Source organism: Notolepis coatsorum (assembly GCF_963971535.1).
Source record: "Notolepis coatsorum genome assembly, chromosome: 2".
Taxonomy (NCBI): Eukaryota; Metazoa; Chordata; class Actinopteri; order Aulopiformes; family Paralepididae; genus Notolepis; species Notolepis coatsorum.
The window spans coordinates 29,997,525-30,013,363 of NC_140166.1; the positions used below are offsets into that span (position 1 = coordinate 29,997,525).

Genomic DNA, 15,839 nt, shown 5'->3' on the forward strand with positions numbered 1-15,839 from the left:
TCACAATGTTTTTCTTTTTTACCCCAAACAATTCATTATGAGGCTTACCAAGACAGTATGAGTTTGCAAGCTAACATTAAAGACAAAATAAAATACCCATGCATTTAGCATTTTTATATTATATATTAGATTTAGATTATTGGATTATTAGATTATATATTGCATATATTTAGCAATGAGATATTATATGATTTAGATATGAAATATGATGAATTGAAAATGGGGGACCCTGATGTAAACAAGACAAAAGTCTTTCTCTGGTCTGCATCCCCTTAACAATTGTATGTATTGAGCTGTACCCATTTTGATTGACAGTAGAGTCTGCCAATTACGTCACAACGCTTGCACCCGCCCTGCTGTTCTTAGCACCAATCGGCAAGCGCATTCGTTTTTGACTTCCTGAATGCCCCGTGTGCTGACATCAACAAAGCTACTTACATTAGCTCCCCGCGGCCCACGAGTAGGAGACCAGTGCTCTGCAGGATGACTAAATGAGGCATAATGATTTTACCTCAACGAATGTTATAATAAAAGCCTTTCCATACATCTGTCTGATTGAAAACTTTATTAACAGACCGCGGAATGGGCATATCTCAGCACAGGCTGAGATATGAACGAGTAACGTGTGGACCAGATTGACGCGACACAAGGTTTACACAACAGCCCCCACCCCTTGTTTTATTGTATTTGTACCTGTACTACCTGCTGTCAGCTGTTTATCTCTCTCTGTGAGCTTGATTAGCTCACGTTAGCTAGCGTTAGCTCCGCGGCTAACCCTGAACTAAATGACATCATTTCGAGTAGTTTTCACTGCACATAGAAGCAGCCAAACAGCGGGAGAATTTCGGGAGCATATGGCCAAAACCCAGTTAGGACCCATCGATTCCCATCCCTACTACTAACTTTACTTTTCTTCATAGCTAAATCAGACAGTCAGCCAGTCTATCAGAGTGAGTGCTCAGTTGATTTTCCCCGCTGATCATACCTGAGTGCTCAGCGTCATCACACGCCTTGGATCATTTAGGAGTGAAATGCGAATGCAAGGCTTGAAATCCCTACTCGCAAGCCCGCCCCCAAATATTATTTACCAATCGCAACGGCCAATTAAAGGGGCAATTTGCGATGAGATCATCGCAGCGTACAGCCCTGCCCCTGTAGCTCGGTCCAGACCCCTGTACGCTCCTGACCCCCTGTAGCTCGGTCCAGACCCCTGTACCCTCCTGACCCCTGTAGCTCGGTCCAGACCCCTGTACCCTCCTGACCCCCTGTAGCTCGGTCCAGACCCCTGTACGCTCCTGACCCCCTGTAGCTCGGTCCAGACCCCTGTACGCTCCTGACCCCTGTAGCTCGGTCCAGACCCCTGTATTTGTCCTGACCCCTGTAGCTCGGTCCAGACCCCTGTATTTGTCCTGACCCCTGTATTTGTCCTGACCCCTGTACGCTCCTGACCCCCTGTAGCTCGGTCCTGACCCCTGTATTTGTCCTGACCCCTGTACGCTCCTGACCCCCTGTAGCTCGGTCCTGACCCCTGTATTTGTCCTGACCCCTGTAGCTCGCTCCTGACCCCTGTATTTGTCCTGACCCCTGTAGCTCAGTCCTGACCCCTGTAGCCCTGACCCCTGTAGCTCGCTCCTGACCCCTGTAGCTCGCTCCTGACCCCTGTACGCTCCTGACCCCTGTAGCTTGGCCCTGGACCAAATGCTCATCGTGACCCAGGCAGAGAGGCTCTCTGCCGTCTGGCCTTCCCCCGTCAATACACTTCCCCTCTGTCTCTACCTAACACCTACCCTTTACCTGTACCCTCCCCCCTTCCTACCTAACACCTACCCTTTACCTGTACCCTCCCCCCTTCCTACCTAACACCTACCCTTTACCTGTACCCTCCCCCCTTCCTACCCTACGGCCCGGGCACATACAACGCGCACAAATTTCACGCGCGGTTTCCACCACAATACCCATACCACGCTCTGTTGTGCACTGCTGCCCAGACCTGCAACACAGGGATGTGTGTTCTGGGTGGGTGCGTGCGTGTTTGCTAGCAGATATAACATTTCTCTTGGAGCATATTATGGTTTCCCACACTGCCGTTTTGAAATTCCCCCATCCTTTGTGCAAAACAAGGACTTGTATTTGCTGTGTGCGTTGAATATGCCCTTGATAGAAATGAAGTGTGTGTGTGTGTGTTGCTCTCCTGTGCTCCAGGTTCCCGGCCGACCTCCTCTTCACCAGCTCCTCCGGGGAGCTCTGGAGGATGGTCCGCATCGGAGGACAGCCGCTGGGCTTCGGTACAAACCTCTCCTCCTTTTTTCACTCAAGTTTCAAGTTTGTTTATTATTTGTCACAATAAAACACAGAATACTTTGTATTTTATTTTTTTATTATTTTTTAAACAAACACATAAACAAACATGACAACACACGATAAGATATACAAGCATTAATTAACAGTGCATATCCAATGAAATCACCATTTAGTTAAATGTCTTATACAGGATATACCCCTAATACCTGTTATCTAGTACCCTACACGCATATGCTCCAGCTCGTACCCCCCCCTCCCGGACCCCCCATTGGATAATCCATCCATTATAACTTGTTCCTACCAGACACTACCTTTATATGCTAGCTTTTATTCTCTCCACCACTTCTAACCACATTGTCATTTTGGATTCATTGAGACCCAAAATTCTTGCTGTAGATATTTCTTGATAAATCACATCGAGATATGTAAGAATCCAGACCTTCCGGCACATTTTTTCCGGTTGAAACCATCGTGATGCTATCAGCTTTTTAGCCACTGTGATACCAGATAAAACCAATCTCTTTAGCTGTGGATGTACTGCACACTCAAATACATCATTCAGCAGTAATACAGAGGGGTGTACAGGTATATTCAGAGTTAAGAGATTTGATAATTGTTGGGTCACTTCTTTCCAGAATATCTTAACTGGTGGGCAGTCCCAGTACATGTGCATAAATGTCCCCTCGTCCCCATTTGTACATAAGGAGCATTTGGAGTCTTGTTTAAGACTCATTTTGTTCAGTCGTATAAGAGTTAAGTATGTCCTGTGAATATAGTTAAGATTGATTTGTTGATGGTCCGGGTTCCTTGATGCAAGTCGAACATTTGCCCAGGCTTCTTGCCAGTCAAAATCTACGCAGAATACTTTATGATGAAATGCTTGTTTATGTATGAGCCCCTGAGAGTGCTACATACAGTAAAATAAAAAGTAATTAAGAAGTAAGTAAAAATTAAGTAAAGGAATATTCAGTCAATATTATATACAATACAGAGTAAAATTAGTAACAGTGGGGTACAATGCAGAAATGAGATGGGGTACAAAACTTAGGGTAAGGTGCAAATGAGGTATGAATGTAGTGCAAACCTCTTTAATAATAGATCAATATAAAGTGAGTGGTAAGGTGAGCGTTTGTTTAAAGTGATTGTGTACATGTGGATGTGTGTGCATGAACTATATTTGATTTTCAGATTTTTTCTTTTGTAAGCTATGTTCTTAGAAAAGTGCTATGTGAATAAATGATAGGGACTTCAAATAAAAGCGTTTAAAGTATAATATTACTTTTGAGATTGATGGATATAGTGGTCTCAAATAGTAGCATGTCAAAATACTATATCAGTCTACTATTTAGAATTATATATGTGTAACGGATGGCACCGCGAGGCGCAGTCACGATGGACTTCAGATGTTGTGAAGTGACTGGGGCGAGTAGCGGTGCTATGGGTTCAACTCACTCTCACCCTTAAAAGACACCTAGACACGTTGCAAAGCAGTGAATTCACCTCTTGGTATAGTGGTCTGTGCTGTCGACCCGTTGTGCGGCAGACCACGGGTTTGAAACTCCCTTGGGGCATCGAAGTTTAAGGTGACGATATGACAACCGTTGCATATGTTCACTTGGTACCTGCATAAGTGTCATGTGATATTTTAATGCTTTCTCTCTCTCTCTCTTCTCAAGTTCAAGTTTAAAGTTTCTTTATTAGTTGTCATACAGAAGTACAGAATACTTTTATACAAAATGCTTCTTTCTGTTTCGCTCCAGAGACTGTGCTAGGCAAAAATAGATAAGTATAAAATAAGTATAGCAAGTATAAAATAGAAGTAAAGTACGTAGACAAACATTTTCAGTATATACATATATACAATGCTCAATGTAGAGTAGAGGTAGCTGAGTTACCATACAATATACTATACAGTGCAAAGCAGAAGTGGGATGAGGTACAATTTAGGTACAATTAACAGTAAGGTGTAATGAGGTATGGGTTGTAGTGCAAATTCTTTACCAATACATATAAAGTGTGCTTCTCTCGCACGCTCTCTCTCTCTGTCTCTCTGTTTCTGTCTCTCTCTCTCTCTCTTTCTTCCCCTTGTGTCCTAGATGAGTGTGGGATCGTTGCCCAGATATCCCAGCCTCTAGCAGACAGCGACATCTCTGCCTATTACATAAGCACCTTCAGCTTTGACCACGCACTGGTAAGCCCACCTTCGTCACCTCCCTATTCTGGCCACCAGAGGGCACTGTTCACCATCAGTAGCAGGGGGGGGGGGGGGGGTGTTAAGGACACATGGGAGTGGTCTGTGGGTAAATTGCATCACTTGAGTTTAGACTGTGGTGAACTACAAACCGATAAGTCCAGTTGGTGCGTTTACATGCATAGTTATGTATATTCTGCTATTATTGGGGATACTGGAGTATTCCGTCTATGAGGCATTTGAGGCATTCTATTTAGAATAGCCAGGATAAGCTATTCGACCCTGAGAAACCTGAATATGCTTGTTGGGATATGGCAATATTATCAGGGATACTGAGGTTGTGTGTAAAGACTTTATCCCGTTTACTTCTGTGTCTTGTGGTCTGTGTGAGTTCTGTTTCCATGTTGATACTGGCAATAGTCCAGTTACCAGGCACATTGCTAATCGGGATTTGAAAATGCATACAAATATTCGGAGTTTGAGCCTTAACCGGGATATTTGCTAATAATACTATTAAATCTGTACTACGGTATGTCATGTTGGCATGTGAGAGGTAACTGTACCATGTTTAACACATTCAGTGCCAGCCACGAGATTTCTTGTGATTCGCCGCCATGCGTTGAGTGTTTACACGTAATACACGTGTTTTGTGTATTACAGTAAATGGCTATTCCCGCAGAATCTTTTTTCCCCCCTAGAAATCTCCAAAACTATACTTGTATTCAAAACGGTATAAAACGGAAATATACAGATGAAAAAAACAATCCGTTTCATACATGTTGACTGCAAGCAAGTCATTGATAAGCCAGGGTCGTTTTAGACCCATAGCCATAATTTAAGATATAGTTTATGCGTTCGCAAATATCCCTGTCCTCCCATTGAGTAGAATGCTGGCACTCAAGCGATAAATCGTCATTCATCGCTGGCACTCAACCAGTTAAACATGGGGGGTTGGAGAAAATGACAAGAAGGAAATTTCTTCAAGCAAGGTAACATTAATGTTGTTTTTCAATTCCATAATTCCATGAATTCGCTTTCTAAAGAAGCAAAAAAAAATCATTAAAACTTTCCATAGTGCAAGTTTAATGTGTATGTAAAGGATGTATCAAGTTAATCAAAACCCATAGGTCATTGTGAAGGGTGTCATATATGTAGCCTATGATCCAGATGAGCACCACCATGAGGCCAAACTGAAAATTTACAGCCAGATTACCATACAATTTGTTATGAACATTCATGACCACTAGAAGAAGAAACTATGTATTTTGGTGACACCATGACCTTTCTTCAAGCACCACCTGTTGTGTTTGCTTAAACCTTGACTAAACCTTCTCAACTTAGTGATTGTTCTGTTAGAATAATATACTCAGTTATTTGTGCCTTGTGGGCTACAATGTTTTACGTTGCATGGTTTTGTATTTCAAAAGTGACAAACAGTGAGTAAATGTGAAAAATTTATTAATTACATCTGGTATGCATTGCAAAATCATTGGGGGAACTAGACATAGACGGTAGTAAGAGGCTCTAAAGGGCTCTAAATCAAATTTACATTTTCTTAAATATTAAGTTTATCTGCTGGTAGATCTAGTAACATTACAGTATATGACATAATAGATATACGTATATATGCCACATTAATATATGCAAAGACAAATATTGGTCATATGGAGAAGTCGTGGTAAACTCATGGAAATTGACGATTTCAAATACAGTTCCTGTGGGTTTACGTACAGGATGCAGTGATGTACCTTATCTATTCCAGCTTCACTAACATCCAAACCACGTGTGTGTGTGTGTGTGTGTGTGTGTGTGTGCACATCAGACCACGTGAGCGGATCGGCGCGGCCGAGAAATCCGCTCTTCGCTCTTTAAAGCTTGGTCCGCTCCGCTAATCACTCATGTTGACCCCGCCCCCAAGTCGCTCTCCGCTCGCTCCCCGCTCACCTTGAATCGAGCGCTCTCCGCTCCCCGCGCCAGATCGCTCGGCAGTTTTATTTCTTCTTTTTTTGGAGCATGGTGTAAATGAGCTCAAACTACAACAGTCTACACCCCCTGGGCCCCTTAACAATTGTTTGTATTGAGCCGCATTGTAATTGTAGCCATTCTGCAATGTTAAATAACGTTGTTTATCCATTCACTATCTCTATTAAGCGATGATAGGCTAGCCGAGCCACAATGCTATGGTCGCTGCCATTAACGTTAGCATGTAAGCTAACGTCAACAACAATGGCGTCGATACTTTTTCCTAACTGGAGTGAGTGTGGGCGTCTCTACAGTGACAAAGCCTGAACGAACAGCCTATCACAGGTTCACCCTTCTCATTGGTTGAAAATGGCCTTCATGTTTGTACATCGCCATCTGTTGCTTTGGCATTGTACTGCATGTATATATTACATCAGTGTTAAACCACTGTGAGCGGCCTGGAGTGGATTGGAGCGGAGGAGAACTCTCGCTCCGGACGTCGCGCCGACTCATTTTAAAACCCACTCCTCGCTCACGTCAAAACCGGCCGCGCAGCGCCCCGCGCCGCTCACGCTCCGATCCGCTCACATGCACTGGTGCACATGCATGCATGCCTTTTGCGTATTTGTCATCAGTTATTGGGTTGTTTCCTACACAGAATCTTATCTGCAAAACATATTTGATCTAATGAGTCACTAAAGCGGTTATGCCCGACTCTTAAAAGTAATTGAAGCATTTATTGACGTCTCCAAGTGGATTTTCATAGATATTCATTGAAACGAGCATTAAGACTTGAATTTGTGATGTCATCAAGTGACTCTTTTTGGAGTTAGTCTATTGACTGGTGACTGACTTTATTACAGATAGTACATCTAAATGAGTTGTATTTAAATGTAAATCTCTGAATCAGAACAGACTTTTCTATTAGTAGAGTCTACCAGCATCAGAATGTATCTCTTGATGACATCATCACTAGTAGAGTCTGTTGGACCAGCATTAGAATGTATCTCTTGATGACACCATCACTAGTAGAGTCTGTTGGAGTCTTTTGTTAGTCTGTTGTTCAGCTTAAAGAGAGATTTGTTCAAATAGAGTTCTATAATATTTAACATAAATACAATTTGTGGGTGGGTCTTTGTTATTAGAAGGTACAGTGGTTCTATATACAAGAGTGACTATTCTGATCATAGGTTTAACTTTCTCAACTGTTCACTCGTCAACTACATTATAAGATAAGATAAGATATTCCTTTATTGATCCCCTTGGGGAAATTCAGGCATCATAGCAGCATGGGGGGAGGGGGGGTACAGGTAGTAAAAACAACACAAGCTGTGTAAACAAATAGGTCAATATAATTTACTATCTAACTAACTGAAAAAATATATTCACAGTATTCACAGTGTCATATAAGGTGCAGTATGCATAAGGTAGTGTTATAATTTACTATCTACTGAAATATACATTATTCACAGTATCACAGTATCCACTGAAATATACATTTATCACAGTATCCACATAAGGTGCAGTATGCCTAAGGTAGTGTTATTGTCCTCCTTGGGTTCCTATTAGTCCTAGGTCAATGTCTGGCAGCAGTCGCTGCCACCTGTTGTGGAGCCTGGAGGCCGCTAGTCGCTGCCCACTGTTGTGGAGCCTGATGGCCGCTGGTATGAAGGACTGTCCGAGTCGGTTAGTTGAGTGTCGGGGGGGGGGGGGGGGGGTTATGAGTCTGTGGCTGAACGAGCTTCTCATCTTGACTAGCTCGTCGTAGAGGGGGTGGTAGGGGTTCTCCATGATGGCAGCCAGCTTCCTTCTCATCCCCCTCTCTGCCATCACCTCTAGTCTAGGTAGCTCGACTCTCACCACAGAGCTAGCCTTCCTCACCAGCTTGTTGAGCTTGTTGGTGTCCCTTGAGTTGATGTAGCCTCCCCAGCATGCCACAGCATAGAAGAGGACGCTGGCCACTACAGACTGGTAAAATGACTGCAGCAGTCTATTGCACACGTTGAAGGACCTGAGTCTCCTGTAGAGGGCCTCTGTGTTATCCGACCAGTCTTATGAGTCCACTTATGAGTCCACCACCTCCACCACCACCCCTCGGATGGTGATGGGAATCGGGGGGGGCCTCTTCTTGCCCCTCCGGAAGTCCACCACCAGCTCCTTTGTCTTACTGGTGTTGAGTTGGAGGTGGTTGCTGTCGCTCCACCCCACAAAGCTCTCCACCAGGGCTCTGTACTCCTCCTCATCATCTTCGGTGATGTAGCTTACGATGGAGGAGTCGTCTGGGAACTTCTGCAGGTGGCACCCGCTTGAGTTGTGGCAGAAGTCTGAGGTATAGAGGGTGAAGAGGAATGGTCACATCACAGTTCCTTGGGGGGCGCCGGTGTTGCTCACCAGTACGTCAGACTGACTGTCCTTTAGTCTGACGTACTGCGGTCTCTCAGTGAGGTAGTCCTTGATCCAGGCCACCAAGCCGTGCTCCAGCTGCATCGCAGACAGGGCAATCAAATAGTCATGTGAAAACCGAAAATCATGATCCAATTCTTTAGCGGAGTTCTCACTCGCTGTCTCAGCACAGACACGCAGCGCACTGCTGCTCCTACCCCTCCCGCACCTGTTTCTGTATGCTGCATGTAAACAGAGGCTATTGCCTCCGACAGTCACCGTGACGTTAGTCTAGTCAGTGTGGGACCTTCGTGAGATAACGTTAGCTACAGACCGTTACAAAATGACCCAGTCAACTATTCACTTAGTTTAATACATGAGACATTGTGTAACGTTATCCAGCCGGCTAGCTACTGATAGCTCCCGACATCAACAAATGCTCCAGCAATAGTCCAGTGCATAATACCTCCGTTGGCTAGGTAGCTCACTAGTCACTACGAAATGTCGCAGTAAACTAAATAGTTCACTGAGGCGTTGTCCCAACGCCATCCAGCAGTAGCTACAGATAGCTCCTGACATCAATGTCCTACAACATGCGTATTCGAGTCCCTGGCTTACATCGCATGAGGGCTGCTGAATAGGGTCCAGCTGTAGCCAGGAGAATCCTTTTGCATGCTGAATGTAGAGTTTAGGGACCAGCTGCAGCGCCGGAGAATCCTTGCTGGAGCTGGAGGCCACTCGAGTATACACACAGACAGTGGAGCTGTTTGCAGACAGCGAGGTGGCGATGTCTCGCAGATAATACAACTACAAGTATGATTATATAATATATATATTTTATTAAAAAAAATATATAAAATAATAAAAAAATAATTATCAAAAAAAAGTTGGCAGGTAAGAAATATGCTTGGCGGGTAGATTCTTCCCATCTACCCGCCACTGGCCGGTGAGTCAAAAAGTTAATTTCGCTCCCTGATCGCAGAGAGCTTCTCCGCTAGCAGTGACGGCTGGATGGTGTTGAAGGCGCTGGAGAAATCAAAGAACATAATCCTCACTGAGCTGCGTGGCTTCTCCAGGTGCGTGTACGCTCTGTGGAACATGTAGATGATGGCGTCCTCCACCCCGATGTTTGCCTGGTATGCAAACTGCAGGGGGTCGAGGGAGTCACACACCAGGGGCTTGAGGTGTTGCAGGACCAGTCTCTCAAACGTCTTCATGACGTGTGACGTCAGAGCGACTGGCCTGTAGTCGTTGAGGGTGCTGGGTCGTCCCTTCTTGGGCACCGGGACAATGCAGGAGGTTTTCCAGAGCTGGGGCACCCTCTCCAGCCTCAGGGAGAGGTTGAAAAGATGTTGGAGACTGCTATGGGTTTCTAGACGTAATCATAGTTACCAACAACAGTCCCTGAGACTTCAAATGGGTTCTGCAGCCTTGTGTATCAATGCTGGGAGTAGTAGACTGACAACGGCCGAGAAGCACTGAGATGTATCATGGTACACAGTGAAGAGGGATGTGAAACATTGGGAGTGCCCACAGGGACAAAGCCTGTAGGCCAGTTTAAAACCCATAAAATCACAAGTGTGTCCCTTAGCCTCCTGTGCTGTCAGGATAATCCACACAAATCTTACAATAAAATGTCCTACCATGTGGCCGTGAGGCATAAAAGAAAATATTGTTTGGTTCCTGTTGGTTGTCGGTTAAGGCCATGGGTAGGTAGGGAATTTATTTTATTTTTTCCCACGACGACTATGGATAGGGAATTTCTTTATTTAATTAAAATGTTCACAACAACATGGATGCATGTACTCTGCCAGCATGTTTAATATCCATAATACTAAAGGTTTGACTAAGATTTTTATGAAACTTTATTGTGTTTTTTTTTTTTTTTTTTTTTTATATATATATAAACATAAAATAAATTGGGTCGCACCTAAATCGGCAGGGTCGGTCGGCAACCGGAACCAAACCATTATTTTTTTTAGGCCTGAATGGCAAAATCACTGACGTATTTTATTGTTCTATTCAGTTGCCCAAGAATAGTGGATTAAGGCATACCATTTTAACCCATTGAAACAGGGAAACACATTTTGTGTGTGTATATGCAGGCTATATAATGCATTATTAGCAGGCGTTTTAGGTCTAAATAAAGTACAACTCATTTTAAAGCACAAATCATTTTAAAGCACATTTTGACCAAGGTACAAATAATGACCAGGAACATTAACAAAATACAACAAAGATCAAACAAGCTCTATGAAAAGAAAGCCATCAGACCACAGTTTGTATAGGGAGCCCATATGGAAAATATTGGTGCTCTTTCAGTGCTCTTTTGAACTTCAGAAAAGAAAAATCCAAAATATGTGGAGGCAAAGAGTTCCACAACTTTGACCCTCGGTAGAGAATACTAAACTGAGATGGGGAAGTGTGGGAATGGGGTGGTCTAAGAAAACAAGAGCTACGTGTGGAGTAATTATGAAATTGGTAATTGTGGGCCCCAGGAAGACTAGTTGTTGTCATGCAACAGCTAATGGGGATCCTAATAAACTCATGACTGAATTCAGTCATTAAAGAATCCAGGACGCCTATCGTAAAGAGTAGGGGGTTCCCCGATGTTCCTGGCCAAATTCCCAATCGGGTCTCTGACATCAAGGCCACCTAATCATCCCTTTCCCTTAATTGGCTGATATCAATCCCTGTCTCCTGAGCCGCTAAGCCATTGTGTAGTGTGATGTGTGCCGGGTGCCAGTGTATGGTAGCCATTGAGCCTGCATAGCCCAAGGTTGGGTGCTACCAGTGGTGGTGAAGGAGACAATTTCCCTAATCCTACGTTGTAAAGCGTTTTGAGTCTGAGAAAAGCGCTATATAAATGTAATGAATTATTATTATTATTATTATTATGAAAGAAAAGGGGAAGGGCTCTTTTTAACACTTTGACGACCGCTGGGACCCATCTAATATGGTGGTAGAGGACCAAGGTTTGTCAACACACCGATGTCTTTTTGTAGAGCTATATCTATACTTTATAGTATTGCTATCTGTCCATTCTCATTGTCACTTGAGTTCATAAACCGTCCCTTCAAAATGGCTTAAAGAAAAAAAAATCCATCAATAGGTTGTCATTTTATAGCGCCGTGAATATAAGCTTTATCGCAGATTTCGTCTCATATATTTTCTGGAAAGCTAGTTATGGAGCTAAAGGCTACTAACGTTATATTCAACGGCATTTCCGTTTTATATATGCTAAAGAAATAAAACAAACTGCATATGATCCGGGCTCTCCCAAAGCATGTATGGATGAAAGGGGGGCGGCGGGGGACGGCGTTTAGTATTATTGATTACCAATACAGTGTCCGTGTAACTAGCCACATTCACTGATCAAATGCTTGCGTCTCACAAAAAGGTCTGATCCGGCTGTAATTTAGGTGAATAAGGTCTTACCGTCAGCCCGTGGGATACCCCCCAGCATTTCCCCGTTATCGATCGGCATCTGGTAGATCGATATATCCATTGGTTGATGATAAATCCCCTTATTCCATGGTGAAATCTGCGATTCGAAACGGTGCATGCTGTTGGTTCGGGATCAGGGTAATATGAAATGCCATTGGAAGGTAAATTTTTTTTTCCCATTCGCCCACATGGTATACTGCAGTGGAGCGATGGTGCCCCTAAGAGGATCTGGCCGGTATTGCATGTTCGCGATTCCACAGACGAGGGTAGATCTGCAGAGCCGGTCGGGGATCTTGATCCGGTTATTAATATGGAATAAAACGATAACAACTTGCCACGGCTATATACGTGCCTCTGGTCCACAACGCATGGCACCGAAAGCCATATATATACGTGGCCGGTCCCCATTGTGTTAAAGAACTATACACAAATAAACCAATCTGAAGATGATTCACTTGATAAACACTGAGGATACTTAACTTATGAAATAGAGGCTGAGAAGACTTTGATGTACACGGCTCACGTCATGTCACATATGAGTAAAGAAATCAGATTTGGGCCACTTGCAGTCTGGGTCGTTTGTTATTTCAGTGCATAACATCTAGCCGTGATGTTGATATTTACTGTCATGCAGCACAATGCACTCTGGGTAGTTTGTTATTTCAGTGCATACCATCTAGCTGTAATGTTGATATTTACTGTCGTGCAGCACAATGCACTCTGGGTAGTTTGTTATTTCAGTGCATACCATCTAGCCGTAATGTTGATATTTACTGTCATGCAGCACAATGCAGTCTGGGTAGTTTGTTATTTCAGTGCATACCATCTAGCCGTAATGTTGATATTTACTATCGTGCAGCACAATGCAGTCTGGGTAGTTTGTTATTTCAGTGCATACCATCTAGCCGTAAAGTTGATATTTACTGTCGTGCAGCACAATGCAGTCTGGGTAATTTGTTATTTCAGTGCATACCATCTAGCCGTAATGTTGATATTTACTGTCGTGCAGCACAATGCAGTCTGGGTAGTTTGTTATTTCAGTGCATACCATCTAGCCGTAAAGTTGATATTTACTGTCGTGCAGCACAATGCACTCTGGGTAGTTTGTTATTTCAGTGCATACCATCTAGCCGTAATGTTGATATTTACTGTCGTGCAGCACAATGCAGTCTGGGTAGTTTGTTATTTCAGTGCATACCATCTAGCCGTAAAGTTGATATTTACTGTCGTGCAGCACAATGCAGTCTGGGTAATTTGTTATTTCAGTGCATACCATCTAGCCGTAATGTTGATATTTACTGTCGTGCAGCACAATGCAGTCTGGGTAGTTTGTTATTTCAGTGCATACCATCTAGCCGTAAAGTTGATATTTCCTGTCGTGCAGCACAATGCAGTCTGGGTAATTTGTTATTTCAGTGCATACCATCTAGCCGTGATGTTAGGCATAATCCTCCAACACATCCTCACTGGACGCACCTCCAGAGCAAAGGGACCAGACTGACCACAACTGTTTGAGTTACACCAGATAGTCAACGCATCCTTGATTACTCCCCAACGGAAGCGGTTCGAGAACCAGAACTAACTTGGTGGAAAAGGGTTGCAGATCTAATACATTGGTCACTCTAAATTCCAATAGATTCTCATCTATTATTCTTTATTTAGAACCTATTGTCTCTTTTATTCTATTCTTCCCGGCTCCAGGTTCCCGAGGAGGACATCGTGAGTGTGACGGCCATGCTGCAGCAGCTGAGGAAGGAGCCAGCCGCCAGTTAATTATTGAGACTGCTGGTCCCCACACTGCCCCCTGGTGGCTTGGGGTGGCAGGGCAGGAGGGAGAAGGAGGCTAACTCTGTGCCTAGATTAGCACTGCATCGCCAGCAGTATTAATACCACTTTGAACTTGTTGTTGCCATGACCACCAGAAGCGCTTCTCTGCGGTTTGCATATACAGTATGTGTGTGTGTGTGTGATAGGCCTCTTGTCTTACATATGTGGGGCAGTGCACTGACTCTCAGAGAGGCCCTGCCAAAGCACACGCACACACGTGCTCATCCACATGCACACTCTGACATAAAACATTAAGTACACACACACTCCCATTCACAAGCACAAATACATACACACTAACACTCTACTCTCTCTCTCTCACACACACACACACACACACACACACACACACACACACAGGACTTGAGAGTTGTGATCTGAAGTCCAGTTGTACTTGGAATACGTTGCTGCGTCCAGCAGACACACTTCCACACATGTTACCAGTGCTGTAAACATGACTGAGTCTTCCCATGTTTCTATCGTAATGCCGTGTGTCTGAAGAAGCCCTTTGTGTCAAAGGTCATTAGTGGATTCATACTTTGGACTTTCAAGAACTATTTTTCTTTTGTTGTGGAGCTCAAAGGAGCGAGGCTCCAAAGTGAAGCCTATCGGTTAAAATCTGATCTGGATTGTCAGGCAATAAACATTTAAGACTTATTTTTATTTTTTAAGACCGGGCACACTCATTTTGTTTTGAAAAGAATGTGCCGGTAATATTACAAAGACTGCAAAAGCTAATGAGCATGATGGTAGCTTTGGTCAATGTTGTATTTCTATGGCAACATGTTGCTTCTTACATTTTTTTAAAGGGTCAACATTTCTTAACTTTTTAGCATTATTCCAAGGTCAACAACACTATTGTCTTATTTTTGTTTTGATTTGCACAGTAAACTGAACTCTCAAGACTTGCGCTAATATTATTTAGGTATGTTTTCTTTGGTACAATTACGTTTTGTACATTTTGAAGTAAAAGAAGTATTCTTTAAACATTTGTAATTTTGTGCTGCTTCATTCAATAAAGAACATTGAATTGAGGTGGTCTATTTTGGCTTTATTGTGTATGTATTTAAGCATTATCTTTGTTGACTAATAATTATATGATTTTGGTTGACTTCAACTGAATACATCACATGTATACCCCATATTGTGCCTATAAAATACCCCCCCCCCATACATTACCTAGACTTGTATACATACAACCTAATATTACATTACCTAGGCACACTGCTCATATACATACAACCTAATATATACATTACCTAGGCACACTGCTCATATACATACAACCTAATATTACATTACCTAGGCACACTGCTCATATACATACAACCTAATATATACATTACCTAGGTGCACTGCCCAATATACCTACAACCTAATATATACATTACATTTAGTCATTTAGCTGACGCTTTTATCCAAAGCGACTTACAAGTTCTGTACGACAAGTCATCAGGAAGGGTACAACTCTATCAGCTGAGAACAATGTTCATCAAAGTGTTGCGTGCTACAGTGTGGGTTAGTTTATTAGGACAAGTGCATGACGGTAAGGTTAGTTAGGGTTAGATTACTACTAATTCAAGAAGCCTATTGGAACGTGAGGTTCTGATATGATTTGATTAATATATCTGCATTATTTTATCCCACTTTATGCTTTGCTCTTGCTGCTTGTTTTACACTGATTTGATGTCTTATTTCTTACTGATGTAAAGCACTTGGAACTGCAATC

The 15,839-nt window shown here is 43.1% G+C and overlaps 1 protein-coding gene across 3 annotated transcripts in view; it reads left to right on the plus strand.

The window, feature by feature from the left end:
• Nucleotides 1-15,111, plus strand: part of castor1 (cytosolic arginine sensor for mTORC1 subunit 1) — a 75,481-nt gene extending 60,370 nt beyond the window's left edge. For all 3 annotated transcript variants that reach the window (XM_084307982.1, XM_084307983.1, XM_084307984.1), the window contains exons 7-9: nucleotides 2,203-2,285; nucleotides 4,398-4,492; nucleotides 13,985-15,111. In XM_084307982.1, the coding sequence (XP_084164108.1) occupies nucleotides 2,203-2,285; nucleotides 4,398-4,492; nucleotides 13,985-14,056 (250 nt within the window). In that variant the 3' untranslated portion in view covers nucleotides 14,057-15,111. The remainder of the gene's footprint in view (nucleotides 1-2,202; nucleotides 2,286-4,397; nucleotides 4,493-13,984) is intronic.
• The last annotated feature ends 728 nt before the right edge of the window (nucleotides 15,112-15,839 follow it).